Genomic DNA, 27,054 nt, shown 5'->3' with positions numbered 1-27,054 from the left:
CTATGGCAGACGTGCAGATGGGTTGATGTGAACCTGGGCTGAGATTATCTGAAAACCACGTAATACACCTTTGATTTATTGCTCAGTCTTTCCCACTGACAACAACTAATACTGAAATAGTATCACTTGCAAAAAAAAAAAACCAAAACCCAGCAACACCCTTCTGCATGGTACAGTATATTGTTCAATTGTTAAGGCTCAGCAAAAGGAAACATTCAAAGCACAATGTCATCTTTTATACAGAACCATTTCACATGTTACTGTGTACCATGAGAACAGGTTGCGGTTTACAACATTGCACCCTGCTGAGGGCAATGAAGCTGGTAACAGTTGGTGGAAAAGGTGTGGCATACCAAACATCCTGGCCAGAAGAGACAGCCCTTTCAGTCTCACATCGCCCTGTCTCTGTCTCTATTTGACCTCTTAGGACCTGGCTGCTAGTGCCAGATCTCTGTGTTTCACCTGACTATTGTTTTGCCGCTTCTTATCTTGTGGAACTGTAGAAGGAAAGTCGCAGAGCATTTGGACAGTCAATGTTTCACTGATTTCAGACGTGCCTGTCACCTCAGCCAGCAGAGCTTGACTGGAAGAACAAAAGGGAACTAGCAGAAAGCTGATCTCACTCTTCCTTACAGCTGCAGCACTCAGAGAAAGAAAAGAATCTGAACAGGGAGGGCTAGAGAGAAAAGAAGGGAAAGCGTCCCTGAAGAAAGTTCCTAAAATGGAAGAAGCGGGAAATAATGGGACATTGGATCCTGTCTGTTCTGCAAATGAACGTCCATACTCACAAGTAATATTAGAAAGTAAGTTTATTCACTGTTGAGAACAACGTAAGTCTGTGTGAATAAATCCTTTTTGGGTTGTTTTTTTACCAGATTAATCAAACTGGTGTGTGTGTGGGTGTGTTAATGAGAAGCTTTTTCTTTCACTGTTGTTCTGGACTGACCTACTTTTTAAATGGCATTTGAAATGAGGAGGACACATTAATGTTCATTAGAAAGGCTTAAAGGCAAACTTAATCTAGTGTTGATGAATGCATAATGACTCTGAATGGCAAATACCATTCACCTGTAACTTTAAAAATAAAAAGAGTTTCAACCATAAAAACAGAAAGATGCTCCTTTTCAGCAGGGCTTGTGCAGGAAGAATTCCAAACATATATGATTGTTGTTGATAATTATGATAATATTATTTATTTTATAAAACATATTGTCAGGGGCTCAGGAGCAGAGGCGCAGGGTAGAGAGGAAATGGAGAGCGAAGGGGAAGAATCCGAGGGCAGCGGAGGGCAGAATGACAGTGACCCGAGAGATTCCATAAGCCTCTCCAGTGAATCAGAAGATTCCCAGAAGGGTGCGCCGATGGCCAGGGCAAGGGGGGTCCCAGGGGGGACACACCAGAAGCAGTGGGCCAGCGGAGACTCCCAAAGCAGTAGCTGGAAATCAGGGCCAGCTTCCCCACCAGAGCGTAGTGGGGTGGAAGAGCCCCAAAGGTCAGAGTCAGCGTCTCCTCCGGCAAGCAGCAACAGGAGCAGTATAACGGTCAGAAGGAAGGTGGCAGGCTGGGCGCGCGCGCCAAGTTCAAATGTACAGGCGCGCAGGACAGCAGAAAGCCCGGATTGGGAACCAGGTCCTAAAGCCCGCCGGAGGGAGGGGGGAGTCAGCGTCAGAAGAGTCTAGAAAGGGGAAAACCCCGGCGGACAGGCAGACCCAGAGGAAGAGGGAGCAGAGAAAGAGGTGGAGCAAAGCTAGGGTCTTAAACTGGTGTCTGGGGGGAGGAGACTCAGACGGAGCTTCGGCGGTCTAGGGTTTAAGACGTAGAGCTGCGCGCCGTGGCTGTAAATGAGAAACTGAACTTCAATAAAAACTATTTAATATAACAACGGACTGGCGTTGGTCCTCTGTGAGCTGGGACCAGGGGCAGCTCTGACACGTATATACCGCTTGATTGTAAAAAAAAAAACACCACTCAAAGCAATTTACAAAATGATAAAACGATAAAATAAAATAAAAATTACAACCATACTTTAAAACATAAAACAAAAGTTAAAATACTAAAACAGATTAAAATCACCTCAACTTTCTAAGCATCTGGGTAAGCTAGTTTAAGAAGAGTTTGGATTTGATATCCCGCTTTATCACTACCCGAAGGAGTCTCAAAGTGGCTCACAATCTCCTTTCCCTTCCTCCCCCACAACAAACACTCTGTGAGGTGAGTGGGGCTGAGAGACTTCAGAGAAGTGTGACTGGCCCAAGGTCACCCAGCAGCTGCATGTGGAGGAGCGGAGACGCGAACCCGGTTCCCCAGATTACGGGTTGGAGTAAGATGTGAGCAAGGCATCTCAAGTCAGATAAAAGGTTAAAAGGTTTGCGATAAGTCTCAAGTCAGATAAAAGGCTCTTAACCATTACACCACACTGGCTCTCTAAACAGGAATATTTTTAGCAGGCACAAAAAAGAGTACAGTGAAGGTGCCTGATTGATTTCAATAAGCAAGGAGTTCCAGAGTGCAGGTGCTGCCATATAAAACAAATGCAGAATGGGCAATATGTGTGATAACTCTATTTATTAGTCACTGTTCTCATGGGAATGAGCAACTGACACAATACCCACTGATAAGAAATGGGGAACTTTAGGTGTGTGGATCAAAACAGGCACTTCCCACAGTGCCTCTGCCTTTGCATTGTATGAGCAGTTCCACCTGCTAGAAATTAAGTGTCAAAGCTTTCCTGCTGTTCTCAAATATGGGGTCATGTGGACACAGAGAATGGCAAGGGGAAGGGAAAGTTTAAAACTTCTTGAACTATGATATGGCAATAGTACAGGAATGAATGTGTAGTTGTGTATAGACACTAAAGGCACTACTAGCCTCAGTCTGGGACACCTGCATTTAGACTCGCCCACATATTTATTTATTTTTTAATGAGCTGAACTTATTAGGTTCTGCAATGCTGTGAGCAACACTGGGGTGGTGTCCGGAAGGGCTGCATTTTCCCTGGAATCAGTCCCCGTAGGTTACAGCACTGGGTCTGTTTATCTGGAATCACAGTCACAGTTTGCTGCCAATTAATCAGTGTCAAAGCATTCTTTTTTTTTTTTAAAGGTCATTCACAAAGCATCGTGTTAAAAAGATGTGGGATTGCCCTTTGGTTCTATAACCCATCTTGATGGGTGTTACTGACTAGGAAGAGATATCACAGATTAGGAGAGAGCCAATGGCTCATATTTTAGTGGTGGCAAAGTTCCAAACTGCAGCGAAATGGAAAAATATAAAGCCCCTAGCAATGAAGGAAGAAGGTATGATTCGATTGATGCAAAAGCTTGCCATGGATAAGAATTTGCATCAATGAATTTATAGATATCATACAGCAAATCCCAGATATAATTATGACTGTGTAGAACAATTGTTCCTGATTCTAGATGTAATTGACACAGCTAACTAGCAATAGAAGAGAACTATGATTCTCATTGATAGCAGTTTATTGCTTAAGGTGTGGGGAGGAGAGTGTACATCTGTCTGTCTGTCTGTCTGTCTGTCTATCTACTTGTTACTGAATTATTTGCACATGCACCCAAACAGGTACATAATGTACTATTCCTGATTATACCAAATTTTATTCCTTTATTTTTTAAAAAATACTCATTAAAAATTAAAAATTATAACCATTACTAAACTGTGTTTGTGATTTTAAGCACTTAAAAAACAAAAACAAATAGGTGTGGTCCTTCATTAATGTGAACATTTTTGGCCAGAAAAGCTCGAGTAAAAGAAAAGGAGAGTGAATTCAGGCAGCCAATGTACCATGTGATAAATGTGGGGGAACTGCGCTTGTTTATTAAATGTGGGCCTAAGATGGCCGTGGCTGCTTTTGTAGTGTTCTGTGGTTGCTGTGTGGTCCTACCCCTAGTTATGTACTCATTCTGTAGCTATAGAGTGAAGACCTAAGTTCTACCTACCCCACAATGAATTGCTGCACTGCTGCAGTGTTTTGCCACTACCAATACTTCCTTGTTTTTCCTTTATGGAACTTGGTTGTTTAGCCTCTTCCCACATTCTTGTATTAATACATACTGATAATGGAGTATGTAATATGGGTTTCCAAATCCTTTTCACCCTGTAACAGCAATGCCTCAACTGTTTCCCCCACTAGAGGTGGGGCTCTGAAACTGGAAATGAGCCCTACCAGGAGAAAAAAAAAAACGTAATACAGTCGTACCTTGGAAGTCCAATGGAATCCGTTCCAGAAGGCCATTCGACTTCCAAAATGTTTGGAAACCAAAGTGCAGCTTCTGATTGGCTGCAGGAGGCTCCTGCAGCCAATCAGAAGCCCCGGAAGCACCGCCAGACACTCGGGTTCCAAAGAACGTTTTCAAACCAGAATGCTCACTTCCGGGTTTGCGGCGCTCAGGAGTCAAAACGTTCAAGTACCAAGGCTTTCGGGATCCAAGATATGATTGTTCAGAAGTTTGGGTGCCAAACAAGCCTTTATCCCCAGTTTCAGCTAAGACCAGCTAGAAACATTCATCTCTCTCTCTCTCTCTCTCTCTCTCTCTCTCTCACACACACACACACACACACACACACACACACACACTGCCATGGTCTCTCAATTTCAAAATCCCAAACTATTTTTTTCTGCTCAAGCTTAAGTCCCAGTGATGAAACTGACTGATCCAAGTAATTAACTAGCAATCGGTCTACTAAGGGAATAGTTAACTTGTAGCCATACCAATATGGATTCTAAGGCCCTGGATTGTGAATTAAGGATATGCTTACTTTATATTAAGCATACTGGCTTGCTTTTACTAGGCTGAAGTATTCCATTTCTTTATGTGCTGCAGCTTGTTGTTTACATTTGCCACAACTCTTTATCCTTTCAGGCCTTGATTTGACAGGAATATTGCTCTTTGCTATCCTGACTTTAATGACACTGACTGCTGACCTGGTGTTTGTGGAGGAAGTCTTCTATATCTACCGCAAAATCCCACCCTCCAAAAGATCCATTTTTATTTGGATAAATGCAGCTGCTCCGGTAAGTTGAATAAATAAATTAGTTGGGTTGGGGCAACTGGCTAAAATGTTTTAGAGTTCTAATTTTGGTTCCCGTGTTTTGTTTTTGTTGGGTTGGTGTGAGTTATATGTTTAGGTGGGGTTGGCGGTTATTTTAATTTGAGTATAACAGCAAGCTGGTTGTTGTTGTTGTTGTTGCTGTTGTTGTGTTGTTGTTTTCTATTGATTTCTTGGTTTGTTTGTTGCTTGTATAGGATATTTTCTTTTTTAATATTTAGTGTTCTGTTGTGTTTTTATATATGTTGTAAGCCACCCAGAGTGGCTAGGGAAACCTGGTCAGATGGGCGGGATATAAATTATTATTATTATTATTATTATTATTATTATTATTATTATTATTATTATTAAATTACACTAAGCATGGGAAACCCTCTTAGTACTAACGTAAGGGCATCCAGAGATGACCCTATTACTGGGTCTCTGGCAATGCCTTCCTCTTAGGGAAAGGCAGTAGCATACATTATTTGCATGCATTAATTCTCAGGTCCAATTCCTGGCATCTTCAGCTAAAACTGGAGTGGGGAACCATCAGACCCAGGGGCCAAATGTGGCCCTCCAAGCCTCTCTATCCAGCTGTTAAGACTCTGCCCAAGCGACTCTGCTCTCAGCTCTCTTTCAGTGATTTCATGTGGCTGGAAAGTGCTCTTGAAGTGTGTTAATATCTCTTGCTTACTTGCCTGGGTGGATGGAAAATAGAGAATGGTGTGTCTGGCCACATCCACTTTTACCACACCCAACACTGGCATGCAGCACCCAGAAGCTTGCGCACATGGGAAGGTGGCCCTCAGGCTGACATAGGCTTCCCACCCCTGAGTTAAAACAATGAATAGCCAATGACTCTGGATTACTGCTGCCAATCAGAGTAGACAATACTGGCCTACTTGGACAAATAGTACGATAACTTACAATGCTGCTTCCTATGATGCTACTTGGATATTGAACTTCCCCAGGTAGGGCTTCTCCATCTGATGTTTTCTAAAGGAAAAGTTCTTTAGAAAGAGCTCTAATCTGATGTTCTGATCTGATGCCTCACTTGAGACTAGATTATATTGAATTGTGTCTAAATCTGAACTGAAGGGATATTCATTTAGAAGATAATAGATTCCCCCGCCCCCAAATCTACTTGGTTAATAAATAGGTTTTGCCCTGAATGTTCCTCTCTCTTTCCAGGTGATTGCCACTACGTCATGTATTGGGATGTGGATTCCTCGCTCAACAATGTTTACAGATTTTACTGCAGCAGTGTATGTTTTCTCTATCTTTTTAGATATGCATTTACCCATCTGTTTCCATTTTTAGGCAAAATGTTTCCAGCATTAAGGAAACAAGTAGTTATCTTGTATTTGTAGGAACAGCCCTTTTGTTAAAATAGAATCCTTTATCAGTTGTTGTTTTTTTGTGTGAGGGGAATATACTGTTAACTCAGACTTTGATGATAGTGTAGAAACTAATAATGGCACCGACTAGATAAAAGAATGGAATGTTAAACGTGTGTGCGGGGGGGTGTATTCTTTAGTTTGTGCACTTTAAAAGTCCACAGACTCCTTTGACTGGCAGCTGGATTGAAACAGCAGAGCCCCTTTGATTTCTCAAACGTATTCTTTAGAGCAAGATTCTGACCTGTGAGTGGCATTTCACCAGTCTTTTCTAAATGGCACATTGCAGTTTCTTTTTTTTAACCAAAAAAACAAAAAAAAACTGCTGAAAAAAAGTACACCAATATAGGAAAATAACCCAAGTTGGAGATCTGTGTGATGAGGCTTGTCAGCTGTAACACATACTGTAAAGGAAGAGAAAATATTTTGCATCCTTTGGCTTTTTGTTCTTTTTTAAAAAAAGAAAACAACAACAGCAACCCAAAAGCAGCTGTGGGGGATGCAAATTAGACTGATGCAGTGGCCCTGAGGAAGGGAATATTTAAATCCCCCCCCGCTATTTCTCCTAAAATAAAGTTGTCTCACTCTTTCAAAAACAAGGTACCGTATTTTTCGCTCTATAAGACGCACCAGACCACAAGACGCGCCTAGTTTTTGGAGGAGGAAAACAAGAAAAAAAATATTCTGAATCTCAGAAGCCAGAACAGCAAGAGGGATCGCTGTGCAGTGAAAGCAGCAATCCCTCTTGCTGTTCTGGCTTCTGGGATAGATGCGCAGCCTGCATTCGCTCCATAAGACGCACACACATTTCCCCTTACTTTTTAGGAGGGAAAAAGTGAGTCTTATCGAGCAAAAAATACGGTAGGTTTTTCAGGGAATGGCAACTCAAGGCATCCCAGTAGTTACTGCACTATGGATAGCTCCAAATGAACAACAACAACTTGCGCCAGCAAAGGCTGGAGGTGAACTGAAGTCTTATGAGTCCACTTCTTCTAGGCTCCATCATTTAGGCCTGAAGACTGTGGCTCTTAAAGGGCCAACTCTCTGTGTCTGTACTGTAACCTCCTGAGTAGTGCCCTGTTGAGCAGCTATGCTACTGTGAGAAGCACTCAATTCCCCTGGCAAGTCAAAACTGGGGGGCAGCCCCTGTGAGGGTCCCCACTCAGGCTCAGGCTCCAATCCACCAGCGTCAGCAGCCTTCTCCAATTCCTCAGCTAGCAGAACAGCAGACCTGGGCTCAGCCAGCTCTTCCTCTGCTGAGCTCAAGCCTGCGGCCATGACAGTCATGTGTGACAAATGCATATCTTAACATGTAGGTGCCTTTCCCTCCTTCCCATAGATTTTTTGCTATCGTCATCCACAAGTTCCTGCTCATGATGATTAAAGAATGTGGGGGTCAAAAACTATTCCTCAGGCACTTTGAGAATGACCACTTCAAGATAAGCACAGGCCCCTGCTGCTGCTGTTGCCTTTGCCTCCCACATATACGCATCAATAGGTGAGTTGGAAAGGCTTTGGTATAATCAGAATGTTGTGATTATTAAAGGGAAAGGGTGTGGTTTAAAGTCAGCACATTCACATCAGTTTTCTTACACTGACATACCACCTTCCTTCCATCCTGGAACCCAAGGTAGCATACCCCATTGGGCAGTGTTTTGGTTTCGATCATATACTTAAAGGAAGCTCAAATCCAAATATACCTGCATATCTGGACCGAGTGCTGCCTTGGAATTCTTCTAGGATGCAGAGATTGGACAGCCATCTTTTGCAGATGCTCTAGCTCTGGACTGAGCATGGGTTTGGAGTAGATGGACTGCAAGATCCACTCTGTTGGTCCTAAAACAAGAACTGACGTTTGCAATAAGTTAGTTGAACCGGGGGGGGGGGGGCAATAGACAGAAAGGCAACCTATCCTTCCCTCACTGATTACTTCTGTTTCCTCTCCATGTTTTTAGTCAGCATGAGTTAACATGTGACTGTGCTAACTTATTGGCTCCATATGGGCCACACGCAAAACCTTTGCTTAGAATGGAGGATCTAGACTGTGAAAAAAGATGTGGGAAGTAGGTGGAAAGTCAGCTTCAGTCCAAGGGCGGCCTTCCCTTCTGGGCAACCTTCTGAGGGCCACATGCCAGCGGTGGGTGGAGCCAGAGTCAAATGTGGGCGTGGCAATTAATGTAAATTGTACCTTTGCACAGCAGGCTAGTTTCTGCACCCACCCACCCCTCTCTATCCTCCACCCAGACCAACAAGAGGCACCATCAGAGTTCAAGAACAAATTTCAGTGAGGCAGAATTACCCAGGGTGTAACGTGGGGCCAGTGAGCAGGGTGGCCAGGGAAGAGTTCCTAGCACTAGGTAGAAAGAACTGGAGGACCAGATTTAGGCCCCAAGGCCTGAGGTTCCTCATCCCTCTTTTAGAACCACTTCCTTACTCTGATTCACTGTCTTTGCGCCACAGGATTACAGTGGTACCTCGGGTTACATACGCTTCAGGTTACAGACTCCGCTAACCCAGAAATATTACCTCAGGTTAAGAACTTTGCTTCAAGATGAGAACAAAAATCATGCAGCGCCGGCACAGTGGCAGCAGGAGGCCCCATTAGCTAAAGTGATGCTTCAGGTTAAGAACAGTTTCAGGTTAAGAACGGACCTTCAGAACGAATTAAGTACGTAACCAGAGGTACCACTGTATTAAAATATGAATAATCCATGGGCGATCTGATGTCAGAAACCATATGTAACGCTAAAATTTGGTGCTCCGCTCTACAGTATTGTTGTGGCACCTCTTGCAGTGCAGCACCCAGTATGGCCAAACTGGTTACACTACCCTAAAACTGTCTCTGAGGTAGCTGGCTATGTTTAGCCTAGAGGAGACTGAGAAGAGATATGACAGCCATCTTCAAATAGCTAAACAGCTGTCAAATGGAGAATGGAGCAAGCTTGTTTTCTTCTGCTCCAGAGGGTAGGATGAGAATGGCTTCAAGTCACAAGAAAGGAGATTCAGACTAAACATTCTGATTGTAAGAACTTTCTGACAGTATGAGCTGTTTGACAATGGAACAGACTCCCACAAGAGATGGTGGACTCTCCTTCCTTGGAGGTTTTTAAGCAGAGGTTGGATGGCCACCTGTCATGCATGATCTAGTTGAGATTCCTGCATTGCAGGGACTGGACTGGATGAGATTCGGGGTCCCTTCCAACTCTACAATTCTATGATTCTATTTATTATTTGGTCCTTAGATTGACAGAGGGTAGAGATGTCACTAAAGCTTGCATGTTCTCAAACACTTCCTTCGCTTCTTCAAGAAAGCAAAAAGAGGTGATCTGCCAGCTCATTTGTACACTCGTTTGTACTGTTTATAGTTCTGTAATTATTTGCAGGAGTAAAATTGCCACTATAATTATATCATTATTATGCAATTATGGCTGTATTAATTGAGCAATTATATTAAGCCAAAGTTCATTAATATAGCACAGAGTACATTAAATAGCAGCTTGCCTTCATTAATGAGAGTGTCTGAGGTGGAAAGAGAAGGAGGTTGGATATCTGAATAAAGAGAGGAAGGAAAGAAAGATGTAATGGGGGGGGTTGGCGTGGGGTAGGGATATTTAGTACTCAGATTGTCCAAGGCAAAAGCCCAATACGTGTCAGTGGATCAAGATTACTACTGTACCTCAATCTCCTTTGAGATTATGAATTTGTCCTTCCCCCTTTTTTTATTTGGCAGGCGAACACTATTTTTACTGAAGCTGGGGACTTTCCAGTTTGCATTCCTCCGCCCTGTGCTAATGTTTCTATCAATAGTACTTTGGACCAATGGAAACTACAGTCCCTCTGATGTAAGCAAAGGTTTGAAGAATTTATTGAAATTTAACAGAGGGTGATAAGAAATATCTGTACACCTAAAACTGTTTTGAACTAAAAAGTACCAGTCAGAATGTACTGTAGGCATAAATCACCATGGTCTTGCTATGCTATGACACAGAATACAAACATAGAATAAAAAGAACTAAAAAGCTCTAATAACAGTAGAAAACCAACTAAATATAGGTTTTTAAATAATTCAAAATAAATAGTTAGGGCAGAGACATTTCCATTCCACTGGAAAAGCTAATTGAAACAAACATGTCTTTAGTTGACCTGCTTAGTTACTGGCAGACGCATGGAACAGAACCAAACTACTGTAGGCAATGTTACATGTGTGATGGCATTTAATAGGGGGAAACCTCCAGGAGGCAAATGTGGCCCTCCTAGCTTCTCTCTCTGGCCCCTGGAACTCTCCTAAGTCGCACCCCCTCTCCCAAGCCATACCCCTCACAGGCCTTGCTTGTGTTTTGGCTGGAATTGAACTCTGATGAAGTCTCTTGCTTGTCTGAGCAGAGCACAGAGAGTGGTGCATGTGTAAAAACTACTTTACAAAGGTAAAAATTGTATTTGTTGCCATAACCACTTTTGCCCCCAGTTCCAGCCCCACCCACCACTCATATGTGAGCCCCAGAAGGTTGCTGGAAAAGGTTCCCTACTCCAGAAATTGCAGCAGGGAGGAGGGAATTGGTGTTGGGGAAAGACGTGGAGAGGTTTTTTAACCTTCCCCACCAACTTGAACGTACAGTATTGATTTCAGTAGGCCTGCTCTGAGGGTGGTGTGGATGCTTTTGGTGCTGCTGAGTGTGTATATGAGTTATACAAATAAGTTTGTTCTGGAAGCAGAAAAGGACCTGCTGTGGAATATAATCTGTGTATCTGTTCAATGTACCTTTTCAGTTATCTCCCAACGGAGCTGCCATATGGATTAACTGCTTCATAGGTGTCCTTACTATCATTGCCCTGTGGCCAATCGGAATCATGTTCCAACGAGTCCGCGCTCTCCTTAACTGCAAGAAGATTATACCTAAATTTGCACTTTATCAGGTGAGATAGTTAAGACTACATTGCAGGCCTTCATTTGAAATGCTTCTGGAAGACAGCTCTATAGTCAGGTGCTGCAAACCTAAAAGAGGAATTCAAGATCAAAGACTTTATTAGTTAAAGCCTTTGAAGTATGAAAGGTCTTCTTTGTAGCTAACTCCTTTGTGATAGCTTCTTTCAACATTTTTGGGTGACAATGGAGAACTGAGCAATATTTAGAGTTTTCAGTCTTCCTAAAATTTTGGCACACCGAGTTCCTTTTCCCTGCATGGAAGGAAGTGGTGTAGAACAAAGACATATCCTGTGATACAAGACTAAATCCCAGGGCGTACTTCTAAAGACCATGGTAGGTACTGGTAAAAATGTGATTGTTTAAATGGTTTCAGAGCACCACAGTTTATTTTGTGCTGTTTCTCCTATATATGTCAACTTCAAACAGAGTAAACTCCATTGAGTTAAATGGGATCTACTCCCATGTCAGAGTGTGTAGGGGTGCTAATTTGTCCCATTGATAGAACCTAAATTCAACTTAGTTGGACCCAACCCACAATTTATTTTTAATTGCCTGGCTGAGCTCCAGCAAAGGAGAGAGCTGGTGTAAAGGGGTGGACTGGGGAGAAGGAGTTCAGATTCCTACTGTACTATAATACTTTCTAGGTGACCTGGTTTTAAGGCAATCAGTATCTTACTTCCCAAGAATGTTGGAATGATAAAACAAGCAGCGGGAAAGCCATGCATGCTGTCTTGAGCCACTAGGAGGAAGGACTGGGGAAGTGGGGGAATGTTGCTGTTGTTGTTGTTTAGTCGTTTAGTCGTGTCCGACTCTTCGTGACCCCATGGACCAGAGCACGCCAGGCACTCCTGTCTTCCACTGCCTCCCACAGTTTGGTCAGACTCATGTTTGTAGCTTCGAGAATACTGTCCAACCATCTCGTCCCCTTCTCCTTGTGCCCTCCATCTTTCCCAACATCAGGGTCTTTTCCAGGGAGTCTTCTCATGAGGTGGCCAAAGTATTGGAGCCTCAGCTTCATGATCTCACTTCTCTTAATGCAAGCTCGTGCGCACGCACGCACGCACGCGCGCGCACACACACACACACACCTGTTTCATTGGCTCCTGACACACTGTTTGTAGCGTCCCAAACTGATCCATGCCCCATGGCTCTGACTCTGCTGGCTTTAAGCCTGGGCAGCCCATTGCTGAGTGTGCTCTTATAAGGGACTTTAGTTCTCCTTCTAGCCTACCCTTTTCCACTGCAAGGTGAACGCCATGGCAATCAGCCATGCCTCCTCCTCCAGGTCCCCACCCAATAACAATGTGGACACAGGAGATGGCAGTTTCTGGGCTGCCTCTCTGCCACTCAATACAAATCTTCACAGTTTGAATCAAGTCCATAAATTTTGGTAAGTGCAAGTACGTTCTTCCCACTAAAGTGGGAATACGCTGAGGGCATAATGCAGCTTTCTACAACCAGGCAGCCTCCAGATGTTTTGGTCCAAGACATCTGGAAGACACCCTATTGGGGAAGGCTGGAGAAACAACAAAATATTACATATAGGAATGTGCAATGTGCCCCTCTCTTGGGCCATCTATTCTCTAGTTCACCCTTCAGGATTCTTCTCCATGGGCACCAGGTTCTTTCACCAGGAGAAAACATGCACTATGCGTATTCATCTTTCAACATCAGCCTAAATGCACGGCACCCTCCCCCTCATGCTACTTCCAAACAGAGATCCTTCTGTGGTGTCATCCCCCTCATGGGGATTTACCTCTTTATTTTAATTTAAGGTGGAAAATGTATATAGTTTTTATTGAATCGCATTCCCTCTGCACTAAAATGGGATTTTTTCTTAGCATGACAATTTTCTTTTTCTGTGTGTTTATGTAGTTTGCCCTCATTTTGAGTCAGCTCCAGGCAACCATCATCAACATATTGGCTATGCAAGGGGTAATTGCTTGTGTGCCTCCACTTTCTTCTTCAGCAAGAGGAGCATGTAAGTTGCTTGGATTTCAGTTTCTATGACAGGCTAAAGTGGGTTCATTTCTATATTCACTTATAATGTATTCCACCTCTGTAAATTATGTATTCCGCTTCTGCAGGGCCACTGTAAAAGTCCAACTGTCATTGAGATCATGACATCTGATGCTCCACGTAGCATTACCCATTCCAACAGTTGTCCACTACAAGAGTTTAATGAAAGCAAGTTTGAGCCCACCTTATTTTCATTCCTGGTCCTTAAACCTCTTGCTCTTTTGTTCCCTTTCGATTTGCCAGATATGGACCAACAGCTACTCATTATGGAAATGTTTCTCATAACTCTGATCTCACGAGTCGTCTACAGGAAAGGAAACGATGACCTGGAGCTTCCAGTGGTTTCAGACCAGGAAACTAAGGGAAACAAACAGAGCAGCAGGATCAGTGTGGAGGGCAACATTTTTTAAAAGTAAGCACCAGTAATGTAAGGGCTGATCAGATATTAACTGGGACAGCTAAGATTCTGACCAATATATTTTCCATGGCAATGTAATATTGGCACTAGTGGAATAAATCCACATGAGCCGGGCATTCAGGGCTGGGAAGTGGACTTCCCATAACTAAACTCATGCATTGCACATTAGCTAAAGGAATCATCCAGTGATGCCATGTTATGCTTTGACATAATGAGGACTATTATATGGAGAGCTCACAAGTGCCAACTTTAGCTAACTTTCCCATAATCATCTGATATTGTAAAAAAAGAAGTTTGTGATAAGTGTAGCTATTACTCATGATGGTTAAAGCTAATTGAGCCTTAAAATGTAGAAATGTAAAACAAAAATTGGACTGGAGAACAACTTATCTCCAAGTAGCATGGTTTAATTTTTACACAGGTGTCATAGAACAATGTAGCTTAATCTGCCGGAAAATTGTGCATTATATGGAGCCTTGTTCCAAATTCCAAGGTGCTGCATTAGAACAAACAAAAATGTATTTTCTGTTGCCTTTATGATGGGTAGAAGTAATGATTCAGACTATCTCAACAACTGTCATCCAAGTTTTACTACACACTGATCCTGATCCTGTAGTTGTGCATTGCTGTGGTGGCGCACAGAATGGCATGTGACTAATATTGGATGCCGAAGCAGCACTAGGATGTGGCAGAGAATAGGCAAGAAAAAAGAAGGGGTCGGGAGGTCAGCATCCCCTTCTTAGATGCCACCAATGCTATGAGAAGAAGCAGGAGAGTAAGCCAAAGAGCTGAGAACAAGCAGAGTTGCCCTAGGACAAATATCAGTTTATTGAACTGTGCTTAGTATCTATATCCCTGAATGTATAACAATGCAGTAAAAGAAAAACACATGCATCATAGTTTAAGTTCCTTTGTTCCTGGTTCCGTTTTGCCAGCCAGTAACATGGGAAAACCAAAGCTCTCACAAATCCTAGGGCTTCAAGGAACATGCAAGGAGCAGAGAGTGTGCATGAGCTAGTTCTGGTTCCCCCATTTCAATGTTGCACTCTGCATCATCCAGGGTGACTGACTGTGCTGGGGAAGCCTACTCTATAGAGGGTGGTTTCCGTGCATTTTAACACCCTGGGAAATCAGGGTTATGAAACCCTGGTTTTCCTCCACATATAGAGGTGGTTTTCCTGCTGGAGACAGGTGCTGATGATGGAGGGCAGAGCCCGTGTGCTTATGCAGCCGCACCACCCCACACATGTTGCTTTCAGTGCTATTCTGAATGCCGTCTTGTAATTTAACTCCTGGGCTCAAGAGGCAAGATCTGATTTATACATACAATCACTGACGAGGTAGCTACTTGAAAATGCAACCTCTCATGCAAGAGACCTGTGTGAAAAAGGTCATTGCATCGTTCTGGCAAGTCTTCCAGACCTTGTTAAATCATAGTTTCCCATTATGTCTGATCCAGGTTTAATCTCATGGGTCAAAACCAAGAACTGTGATTAAACTGTGTCTTAATAAACCCTATAAATGTCTCATTAGATTCATTGGTTTATGAGATCATTCTATTTTATTTATTGGCAAATTTCTATATACCTCCAACATGTCATGGCAGTGAACAGCCTAAAATTAACAATAAAATGTCATTCATAAAACAAGTAGAAAAGACTTTTACATCCTGCTCCTTTAATCCATAACCGTTGGTCATGCTGGTTAGAACAGATGGAAGTTGTATTCTAGCAACATCTGGGTGAGAGGTGCACAAGGTTCCCACTCCTGATGAGGGAGAATGAATAAAGATGAAGTAGAACCATCCCTGTTCTTCATCTAACAAATATGGTTTATTGGACTGTGCCCACACTAAGCCAAAGCTTGCCACTTATTTTCAAGAATCTAACACACAGCACTGGCTGCTCTCTTAAATTAGACTTACAAAGAAATCCTATGCACACTTATTTGGTAACAGGCTCCTTTGGGACTTTCTTCTGCATACACATGCATAAGATTGGACTGTTAAAGAATCGTGTAGGGGGTTCAGATGTGTGAGAGAAAACAGATCCTGCATCTTTAATGGTTATGTAGAAATCCAAATGCCAGCAGGTTTAGTTTGCCATGCAAGTTACACTTGCTGAAATTCACTTCTTCACACAACTCTTCAAAGTGCAGGAGTCCCTTCCTCTCTTCCTCTTGCTAGGTAGACACTATAGTTTTCTGGAGATATTGGTGTTGGGATAGAACTAGTGTTGACTGGTGGGTTGAAACACATTTTTTTTCTGTCCCACACAAGCTTTTTCTTTCTCTTTTTTTGTAGTGCTTGAAACGCCTGTAAAGCCTGTGTGACCAGCTACTGTTAGTGGGACTGACTTCTCCCCCCAAAAAAGAATATCTGCCCCCACAGTCAACTGTACTTCTATTACAGGGAAGGGAGAGAAACTTGGGTCAGTTTGCATTTTAATGCAAATCTACCTACACACAGTTAGTTTCCAAAATCCATACTTTCCAAATTATGCAATGCAGTTCTCCAGACAAAAAATGTGTATATTAGGGGAAGGTGTGCATAACAATGTATGTATTAGTGGGGAAAAAGCATTGAAAGTGTTTCTAGTTGGGAAAATTGCATCCAAATGTGTATATTAAGGGAAATACACCTTAAAATGCTGGTAATTTTTGGTGGTGACTTTTTTATATTTTTAAGACAGAAACTGATACAAAAATGTGGTGAACTGAATTTCAGACTGTGAAAATGAGAAAGAGAGAGAAAGTGAGACTGGCAGATACATCCATCCTTATTCTGTTCTATCATCTTCAGGTCTGAAGAATGATCAACTATACACCTCCTTTTAGAATCACAGTCTTGGCTGTTTCATAATAGCACTGGAGGAACAGAAGTATTGAGTACTGAGTTTTTCTGCAGCCGGATCCTAAGTATGTATACTCAGAAATAGGTCCCATTAAATTCAGTGGCACTTACTCCCAAGTAAGTGTGCGTAAGATTACAACCTTGATCGCCTCCCCTCGCTTTTTGGCTGAAATCACTTAGATGAATATTTGATCTCTTCCACATAACCCTATCACATTCAGCCAGCAAAGGGAGTGAGCTAATTGTTAAATTCAGTTCAACAAGTTCCTCATTAAGAACAAATTACCCGAGTTTGAAATCTGCTAATTTTCCAATCAGGTTGAGTGTTTGCACTTGTGATTTGGAAATAATTACCACAATGTATAACATCTGAACCTATGTGGAGCCTAATGAGAGAGGGATTCATTTCTTTGGGATTAGAAAAAGAGCTGAAGTGATTTAGGTTGCTGTATAGCTTCTTTCATGAAATACACATGTGAGCCTCTCGTATGCTCAAGAACTTTCAGAGACTGTCCCAGTGATTGCTTCAACTTACCTTGATTCTGTATTTAGCTCTGTTCCCATACTAAAACGACTGATTTCAAGAAGGTGCTAAAATGTTAAAAAGCATTCAAAAAATTCAGGCCTGTTTTAGATGCTCTATCTGGTTTGCGTCATTGCGATTCCAAATATGGAGATGCTCATTTGTATTATACCTATAATGCAAATGAGACTGCATGCACTTCCTTTACAGGAAACAAACATTTGTTATGCTCTTAGTTTCAATCACAGATTTTTATGAGTGCAAACCAGGGCACTGTATATATGAAACCCAAACCACAGCATGGTAATAGGTTGATGGTACCAGTGCTGCTGGCGCTGTGGGTTAAACCACAGAGCCTAGGACATGCCGATCAGAAGGTTGGTGGTTCGAATCCCTGCGACAGGGTGAGCTCCTGTTGCTCGGTCCCTGCTCCTACCAACCTAGCAGTTCTAAAGCACGTCAAAGTGCAAGTAGATAAATAGGTACCACTCCGGTGGGAAGGTAAACGGCGTTTCCATGCGCTCCTCTGGTTTGCCAGAAGCGGCTTAGTCACTCTGGCCACATGACCCGGAAGCTGTACACCGGCTCCCTCGGCCAATAAAGCGAGATGGGCGCCACAACCCCAGAGTTGGCCACGACTGGACCTAATGGCCAGGGGTCCCTTTACCTTTTACCAGTGCTGCTATTAGGTAATTTTAGACTCTGGACTTTGTGGTGTTGTAGTGGGAGGTCACTCTTACATGGCAATGTGTATTATTTCGCTTAGTTGCCTCTGAGGCTCCCTGCAAGGCTCCCCCCAAAGTTGATGGGCACTGCCATTCAAATGGTGTGCAAATGCCGCATCATGTGATTATGTGGGGTGGAGCTTAGCTCCCCCCCCCCCATTTTATTCACATTGACATCCCTGCTTAATAGAATTACTGGTAATTTATAGTCTTCCAAGGAGCTGCATAGATAAAAAAAACCGCAAGGTGCAGGTTTGGCTCCCCACACCCACAGCCACCCAAATTCTCCACCACGGCATAGTGATGTACTGCTGAGCTGGTGTGCAAAGGCTCATGCCTTTGCCCCCAGCTTATCGACTTCCGGGAAACACGTGGCTGTGTCACTGTGGACAAGCAGGCTGCTAGACTGTGTGGACCTTTGGTCTGGTCCAGCTTCAAGACTCTTCTTGGGTTCACAGAGTGTAACATAAACAAATGCAGAGAAACGTTGTGACCGTTATACAGCCATTCCAGGTAACAAACTTATTGCTGAGGGGGAAAGCTACCATTTCCTGAAGCTCCTTTCTAAAACAGAAGCTAGGCTTGGGCAGTTTCTTTCCTCTTGCAAAGCTAGTACCCACTGAATGAGGATCAACACCAGCAACCTGTCTCCCGATGTCATACCAAGATCCAAATATCAGCAGTGCAGTTAGATAATTTTTGACTCTGGACTTAATTACCTGGGGTGGGGGGCTCTTTAGATAGTAATGTATATTGTCTCACTTCAAAATATACTGTGTTTGGAGGTCCTCTTGCTCATTCTGCTGTTTGGCCCAGGATGCTGATCCTAAAGTCCTCCTCCTGATGGTACCATGGCCAAGCATTCATCTAGAGATAAAAGAGGGCAGGGGAGCAGTAAAGTAATTTTGGCATAACTAAAAGCTGGCAGTATTATTATTATTTATACCATGGCATATGAAAAAAACAGCCTTTAACAGGGTTGGTAGCATTGTTATTACCTACCTCATATCAGAATTTTCAGGGAATTTAAAACCTAGCAAATTTGTGTTGTATCTGATGGACCATTTATAGTCAGGCTGATGGAAACAGTGTTGTGGTTTCATGAAAAGAGTTTGTTCTACTCAACACGGCACTGCGATTGCGCAATTGCCACAGAAACGCCGGGACGTATTTCTGCAAACCTACCAGTATGCCCAGTGTGTGAATTTCAGAAAAAGGAACACATTTCCTAAAAGTTCATCTCCTTCTCTAGTCTTGCCCCTTATCATAAGTGGCAGACAATTACTTGGTATATAGGAAAACGTCAGATGTAATTTTTTTATTATATTTAAATTAATTATCAATCTAATATTTTAAAATAAGACATGATACACAGGTGGAATTTTGGTGTGGGCTGAGGTGGTAAAGATAATATCTGAAGTTTACTATCTCCTTTTTTGTGATTTGTAATAAATCCTATAAACCAAATGAAGTTAGCTTTGTTTGTTTTTTAACCACATTATAATATACAGTAGTTTGGATCCAAAGATCTTCTGATAGAAGCAGCTTCCTTCCGTGGAAGTTCTCCTTCGCTGGATGGAGGAAGATTCCTTCTCTCAAAGGAAAGGAACCTTTGGCTCCAGACCAATGGGCGATCTTTGTTCTATAGAACGCGGCCGATCACAGCTATGCTTTGTACCAAACAAAGAGATGAGACGCCTGCGAAGCTGAGCCTTGATAATTTTGTCGTGCTGATTGTAAATGGAATATCAATATCATAGGGAACACAATTACCAATCGTACACGTGCAGGCCTGTCAAGCAGCAATAGTGCTGCACGAGCAGCAACTCTGAGCTCGCCTATATAGTCATGGAGATTTCTCTTGCAATTTCCTCCGACCCTCAGTTTTCCTCACTCATTATCTCTGGATTGTTTGTTGCTCCTTGGATTCAGCATTCCAGTTCCATTATCTTTTGTCTATTGCCCTGTTACCATGAGCCTACCTGCTGTTGTCAATGGCACTAGCAGCCACTACCCCTGTACTATGTACAATAGAAATCTTTCATATGTGATTTGGTTGCTCTGGATACAGGCAGTTTGCTGTGTGCTGGGTCCTTTAGAGCAATAAATTAAAGTGCTTCTTTGCAACCTTTTCCCTTTCCTATTTTTTTGAGAAGAGTAAACATTCTCTCCGTGGCTTTATATGGACAATCCAGCTTCAGCAAACCCCCTGCACTGGCTATATAGATACAGATTACAAATATAAGCTTCACAGATGAATGAGCTGCAATACAATTCCGGGGGCAAGGAGGGCTTCTTACTCCTTTTCATCCAGAGGGGAAGATTTGGGCGCAACAGGTGAGGAGAACCAATGGCAATTATCCTCAAGAGACAATTCAGAATTCTGTGATTGATGAGCCCAGCCCATTTTGTGTCAAATGCATATTCATATTGTAGATGTGCATACTGAATATACAGTCCAATCCTATGGATGTCTACTCAGAAATTAGTCCTGCTGTGTCATTGTAACAGCAGTCTGTGCTGCAGTTCTGTCTTCTCAGAGCTGATAAGAACTGCAGTTTGTGACAATGGAGACAGAAGGTTGATTTCAGGTCTTCTTCTTGACCGTGCAGGGCATTCTGAAGTTTAGTCTGGAGATGCAAGAACATAAGAAGAACCCTCTGGGTCAGATAAAAGGCCCATCTAGCTCTTCATCCCATGCTCACAGTGCCCAACCAGATGTCCAATCATTTCTGTGCTGTATCTCTGGCAGAGCCGTACCAAGAGTTTTTGGTACCTGAGGCAGACCCAAAAATGGTGCCCGCCCCCCGCCACTTGCTAGCAAAGGAGGGCTTAGGGAAGGTCTACACTAGGAACAAGCAGTGAAAGAAAGATTGAAATCAGGATCTGCTGACCCGGTGGACCCTGCTGCCAGAGATGGTCACCTCAACTTGCCTCATGGGTGAGCTGGCCCTGATCTCTGGTCTAAGACGAACAGCTTTTCTTAACTACAGGAGAAATGAATGTGGTTCCTGCGGCAAAATAAATGGTCACTAGATGGCACACTAAATTCACCGTTACGGATTTCCTCCCTGCTCAGTGTTTCATCTGTTAATAAGGTTTAAAGGCAGAAAGGGGAAGGACGTGAACAGACTTTATGCTTCGTTTTGCTTTAACTGATCGTTTGATGGTTTCTGATCAATACAGTTTTATTAATCCTGGATGTGGGAAATCAAACTGCTACCCCTGTTTAAGATTTTTCAACAATTCGTTTTCAGTGCTGTCTGGCTCAGAAGAAAGCCTCCTTCTTTACAACAGGGTTCCCTCCCAACTAAGCATGTATAGGGTTGCAACCTTTATTGCTTTTTATATTGTAGGGCAGTTTGTAACTGTGGCTTAAGGACTCTCTGAATCAGTGACAGGTCCAAATCTTCCCACTTGGTACTATAGAATCGGTTTGACTCACTTTTGGACTACAGAATAGGATATAGCATGAAAACCCCACCCCTTTATGGGGTGGGATGTAAGTTTTGAGCAAAAATCAAAACAAAATCTAACTCAAGTTTTGTAGAATGAGGAAAAGACACCCACACACTCATAAAAATTCCAGAAGAAAAATATTAGCGAAGTTGTTTTTCCCCATAAAAAGTTTGTTTCAAATATGTCACATTAAATGATTTTCTATCTTATAACAAAATTTTGCAGAGAAGACATAATAATCTTAGACTTCAGAAGTTCACAATACTAACTTATTTCAAATCAAATTAATACATGCCAAATATGAAAATACAGCACATACAACTTATAATCAACATCTTATAAAAATTCGTGTAAACCTCAAAAATGTTAATATTAAAACCGTAGCTGCTTGGGACATAATAGTATAGGACATTACACTCTTGGGAAAATTGGCATTTAAATTAAGAGTACTCAGAGGCCGATGTGAAAAAACACACATTTATTTGGATGCGATTTATCTTGGTACAATTTTGTAATTTATGTTAATATTCAGGGACAATGGAGCTTTCCGCCTCCAGCTTTTTAATGGATCTAGTTGATCTGAGTTTCTTAAATTCTTGTTTTCCTTTGGTCAATTCTCCTCCTTGTGTGCCTCTACATCCTGGAACTGTAATATGAAACAGAAAGATTATTTAATTTTGTTAGAGACATTTTAATTATCATACATCTGAAATGATCTCCAAAAGATAAATTCTTACTTTAAATCTGCACCGCAATTGTTTTTCTTTTATTATGTTAATATTTTTCAGTTCGTTTTTAGCACTCTACGTATTATGGACCTGATAAAATATTATAACTCAATAAAAAGAATTAAACAACCCCCTTCCAAACCCACAGCTGCTTAATTAACTCTCTTCTTTATGCCTTAAAAAATAGTAACAGTAAAGAATCTTGGCAGATTTAAGGTGACAAAGCCCCTTCAAATTCATATTACAAAATGTGCATTTAAAAACAGTAGACAGCTATTATTACAACATGACTGTGAAATTTCCCCCGTCAACTCTTCTTTTCAGTTACAAAAAGAAATATGTAAAGCTACAAGCTTTAAAGACGTATTAACAGTTAACTTAAATATGAAAGCATGTCTATCATGCAGCTTGACAATGCAATCCTACACATGTCTACTTGAAGGAAAGTCCCATCAAGATCAATTTGACTTAGTTCCAGGTAACTGAGTATAGGATTGTAGCCTAAATTTGTTTAAGGCAGGCAATTGCCTCTGGTAAGATATTTAACATACTAGGCATATGCAGTGAGTGCTTTTTTTAAGGGAAAAAGGGGGCCAGTACTGCATACCTTTGAGTACCCCCAGAAAAAGCACTGTATATGTATGTGAATAAATTTGCTAATATTGCACGATGTTTTTGTAGGGCATGGTCTTCACATCTGTTTTTTGGCCTGAAGCAACATAATGTACCATTTAAATCCACATGGGGACAAAATCATCACCCCTTTGGAGGAAATATGGGAAGGCTTCCTTTGCTATTTGTAAAAAGGTGTACAAGGAGCTAATCATAAAACAAGCCCTGAGCTAAGGGAGAAGACAACAGAACACAGAGCAGAGCTCCCTAATCTTTTGAGATTGGGAGCACATTTGGAAATCTAAGAAAGTGTTGTAGGAACCACAAAATACCCATTTCATTGAAGAAAGACTGGCAATGCACTCACCTTCCCACAAAATATATAACAGGAAAATATATCTACATTCTCCCTTAAGGGAAATAAAACACAATGTTTTATTTATGAGCCAGTGTGTTGTAGTGGTTAAGAGCGGTAGACTCCTAATCTGGTTTGCATCTCTGCTCCTCCACATGCAGCTGCTGGGTGACCTTGGGCTAGTCGCACTTCTCTGAAGTCTCTCAGCCCCACTCACCTCACAGAGTGTTTGTTGTGGGGGAGGAAGGGAAAGGAGAATGTTAGCCGCTTTGAGGCTCCTTTGGGTAGTGATAAAGCGGGATATCAAATCCAAACTTTTCTTCTTCTTCTTCTTATCAGTTTCCTAAATGAGCTTCTCAGAGACCCAGTAAGGTTTTTCCATCTCTGTTTCATCTGGTGGACCTCCAGCTTCTCATATACACGAATAACTAAATGTCTGTCTCATCATAGGACTTCCGGCATGGCTCTTTCCATTTTTATAAGTTCTGGGTTGCCTCTGGACTTCTTGACCAGTTGCCCTTAATAGAATTTCCACCCCATGTCTCCACTTTTTGCCACGTCTGTCTGCTGTCCCTTTGGTTTTTCTCCCCAGACTTGCCTCTGCCTTCTTCCAAGCAATTCAAAATGGCTGGCCATTCAAAAGCATCTAGCTTGGTGAGGGAGAGGCTTATTTTGGCATGAATATAATGGGATTATTTAATAAAGGGTGGCTCATCTGTGGCCCTCTAAATGTTGGACTCCAATTCCCTTCTGTCACAGTCATCATGGCCAATTATCAGGGATGTTAATCTTCCTACTGACTGTAGTAGAACCTGTAACCTTTAAGGGGTTCCTCGGTAATATAAAAACAGCTGGAAGTCAGCTTGCCCAGCACTGCCACAGCTTCTTCAAGTCTGTGCACCAGTATAATCTTTAGTGGAACCCCAAGTTAGCATCCTGCATCAGCTTGGCTCCAGTTGTAGACAAGAAATGACCAATTTTACAAAGAAATTGGTATCTCTCATGAGACAGAAAAAGAGGCAACATCAATGCCAGTGAGAGAGACATTTGTAACATCAGTGGTGGCTGGTGCCATTGGAACTGGTAGGTTGGAAGGCAGGGAGACCAACAATGGATGTAGCCAGAGTCAATGACAGGTAGAGCCAGCTATTTCTAAATTTGTCCTTATCATTCTCCCTGTTGAGTTTTACCAGAGGCAACACTGAGACAAAGGAATTAGGAGGATGCTGACATACAGTGATCCCCGCCCCCAACTGAAAGAAAGCAGGGTTGGCTGAGAGCACAAAGAGGTTGGTGGGGGTAGTGCCCCATTTGCCCTAATGGAGCAGCCTCCACCAGGTACAAAGTCAGATGTATATGGTCACTTCAGACATCACCTGTTTAGTGAGCATTCATTCTGATTTATTTGCAGGGAGGTATATGACGCTGTGTCAGGCCATCATTGTGTCACACTTCCCAGCACATTTCCTTAGCACTTTCCTTATCACAAAAAAGAAGTGGGTATGCTGCACAAGAGTGTCAAATCTACTTTAATTGTACAACCTGAATGTGCCAGTATTGGATTGAGCCCCACCTGAAAGCAGGAATAGTCCTTGCTGGTGTGGGAAAAGGTATAGCTGTATTCCAGTTCTTCATCTTTCCAGACTTTGAGTACCACTTATCCAAACACAAGAACAGTAGGCAGAAAATGAGAGGTGTCTGGCAGTGGCCACCCTCCTCCTAGCACACATGCAGAATAAGGAGAAGTTTATACCTCTGTTTCCACCCCTTTGCAGTATTCACTATATTTTTCATGTTTCCTGCAAGGAGTACATCAACATGGTTGTGAGCATCCTTTTTCCTCTCCTTAGTGTTGTACTAAATTTGGTCTTTACTGTGACAGTGGAAAAGCTATAAATAAACACAAGCTATCAGCCATTTGCGCTACTTTAGATTTGATCATTTTCAAAGCAAACACCACATCTTCCCACCTTTAATCCTGTTTTGTTTGGAATAAAGAGACTTCTAAGCTTTCCTTAGCCAGAGAGGCAAAACGGTTTGAAGTTGTATGTCAGCTGGATGTTTCAGCTCGGAGTCTGGAGCACGGTGATTAAAAAACACTTCCATGTTGTGTAGCCATTGAAAAGATGGCAGGAGGTGCATTTAAATTATACTGCTTAAAGGCTCTGTGGCTCTTCTGCCTCTCCATAATGCTAATATTTATATTCCTGATGACTTTTCCCTTTTCTAGCAATTCAGTTCTTAAATAGAAATAATGCAAATCACTTAGACAAATTATGCTTTTTAGTTAAGAAAGTGAAATAGGAAACAAAAGGGAGTGGACAGAGGATGCTTTAATGTGGCAGGCTGAACAGGGAAGCTGTCTTCAGCAACTGAGGGTGAAATCTACAGGTGGCACACAGCCAGCAGAGCTTCCGGCAAATAGTAGGGCATATATGACTTAAATAAAGGGGACTTTGGGGGGCTGAGCTTCCACAGGATAGTTAGATAAAGAACAAAAATATTAATCATTTTCATTTAGTGTAGACACAGTGTGATGGTCTCAATTATATCAAATTCGCTCAGAGCAAGAAAAAGGAAACTGGATGTGAACTTTCACCTTTGGTACTCTGTACTCCTCCTGCTTCAAGACGAATAAATGTGCTAGTGTTTGCACTGTGTGTGTGTCTGTCCAGAAAAGAGCAAAATTAAGGAACCTCACCCACTTTTGATAAATATTTGCATTTTGCTGCATATCCCAGAAGAGCTACATGCTCCTGACTTTACTAATTTGGCAGGAAGCCCCAGATCCATGGCAGAGTATCAGCAAATAGTGTGTGTTTTTAAAGGTCACAGCTATCAGAAAAAAGGTTAAAGATAACATGCTAATCTGCTTTACATTGCAAGTTTCTGTATGTTTCAATGTGTTTTGTAATACAGAATGTAGAAATTAGACAAGAATAAAAATCCACCCTGACTGGGTAACTGGATAGATATTTAGTTGGCGATAAAACGGATTTTAGATGCAAGCATTTGGAGGAGAAAAAGTCACTGGGTGTTAAGCAAGCCAAATGAATGAAAGTCATACCTAAATATGGATTTAGTAGCTCAAGAAGCTCCATCAGATAATGGTATTCCAACTTCCTCCCCTCCTTAATCATTCATGCATTGTAAATATTTTATATCACCCTTCAATTACATTCCCGAGGTAGTTTGCAAAAAAGAACAGAAGAGTTGAAATGTAAATTTTATATCTATATATTTCTGTGCAAAGCAAAGCTAACTCTCTGTGTCTTTCACAGAGGTGAATCTAGGCTCCCTTGTGCCCTTAGCAAGGAGCTGTATGGGTGCCCCCTTCCCATGTTTCTTGTGCTCCTCTGCAAAGGCGCCCACAGGAGGCAGAATGGTATGTCTAGCCACCCAGAGCAGCAGAGGAGCAGCCTGCCCTGGGGAGCAAGTGCCAGGCAGACAGGACTCCCTGAACCAGAGTGGAGATCCATGCTTTTTTGCACCCTCTTGGGCCTGTGCCCTTTGTGGGGGTCAACCTGGTCAGCTGCTGGATACACCCCTGCCCTTTAAGAATCACCTCTCCATCAGAGAGAAGCCAGAAAGGCAAATAAGCTGAAACCTTGCTGAATACACAGAAGGAATTGTCAGGAAGTGAAGAGAGATTTATCCTCATGTTTACTCGTCTTAAGAGCTATTTCCCTATTAAGAAAGGTCATCCTTCATACGTGCTGGATCTGGAAAATCCTAGGATCGTATCCGATTGGATATTCACATCACCTCAGTTGTGGGTGACTAAACTCCTCTCTCCCCCCCCCCCCCACACAAGAAAATTACTGTTTGCATGCTCTCTTGTTCATGCATGCATGGACTGAAGTGCAAATTCATTCACTTTGAAAATCTCCTTTAGCATAAAAATTGGTTTGGGATAAAAGGCATTAAATCATAGAAAGAAATAGCATACGTTTAGATTGGGGTTGTGGTTATTTGTACAACACAGAAACAACCA

General features: G+C 42.2%; 1 protein-coding gene across 3 annotated transcripts; it reads left to right on the top strand.

Annotated features, from left to right (window-relative positions):
* The first annotated feature begins 359 nt into the window (after nucleotides 1–359).
* LOC114596208 (organic solute transporter subunit alpha-like) lies at nucleotides 360–17,161 on the top strand. Of its 3 annotated transcripts, none has more exons than XM_028727467.2 (9): nucleotides 360–803; nucleotides 4,881–5,032; nucleotides 6,241–6,314; nucleotides 7,786–7,944; nucleotides 10,177–10,288; nucleotides 11,214–11,360; nucleotides 13,246–13,351; nucleotides 13,633–13,801; nucleotides 16,608–17,161. In XM_028727467.2, exons 1-8 carry the CDS (start codon nucleotides 722–724, stop codon nucleotides 13,797–13,799), a joined length of 999 nt encoding a protein of 332 aa, XP_028583300.2. In that variant the 5' UTR covers nucleotides 360–721; the 3' UTR covers nucleotides 13,800–13,801; nucleotides 16,608–17,161. The 3 variants fall into 3 exon arrangements, with proteins under 3 accessions (XP_028583300.2, XP_028583301.2, XP_077783539.1); XM_028727468.2 differs by lacking the exon at nucleotides 16,608–17,161 and adding an exon at nucleotides 16,110–16,590; XM_077927413.1 differs by lacking the exon at nucleotides 16,608–17,161 and having other exon boundaries at nucleotides 13,633–15,456.
* Nucleotides 17,162–27,054: the final 9,893 nt, after the last annotated feature.

This window comes from Podarcis muralis, chromosome 4 (genome assembly GCF_964188315.1).
Source record: "Podarcis muralis chromosome 4, rPodMur119.hap1.1, whole genome shotgun sequence".
NCBI lineage: Eukaryota > Metazoa > Chordata > Lepidosauria > Squamata > Lacertidae > Podarcis > Podarcis muralis.
This window is presented reverse-complemented; position numbering and strand designations above follow the sequence as displayed.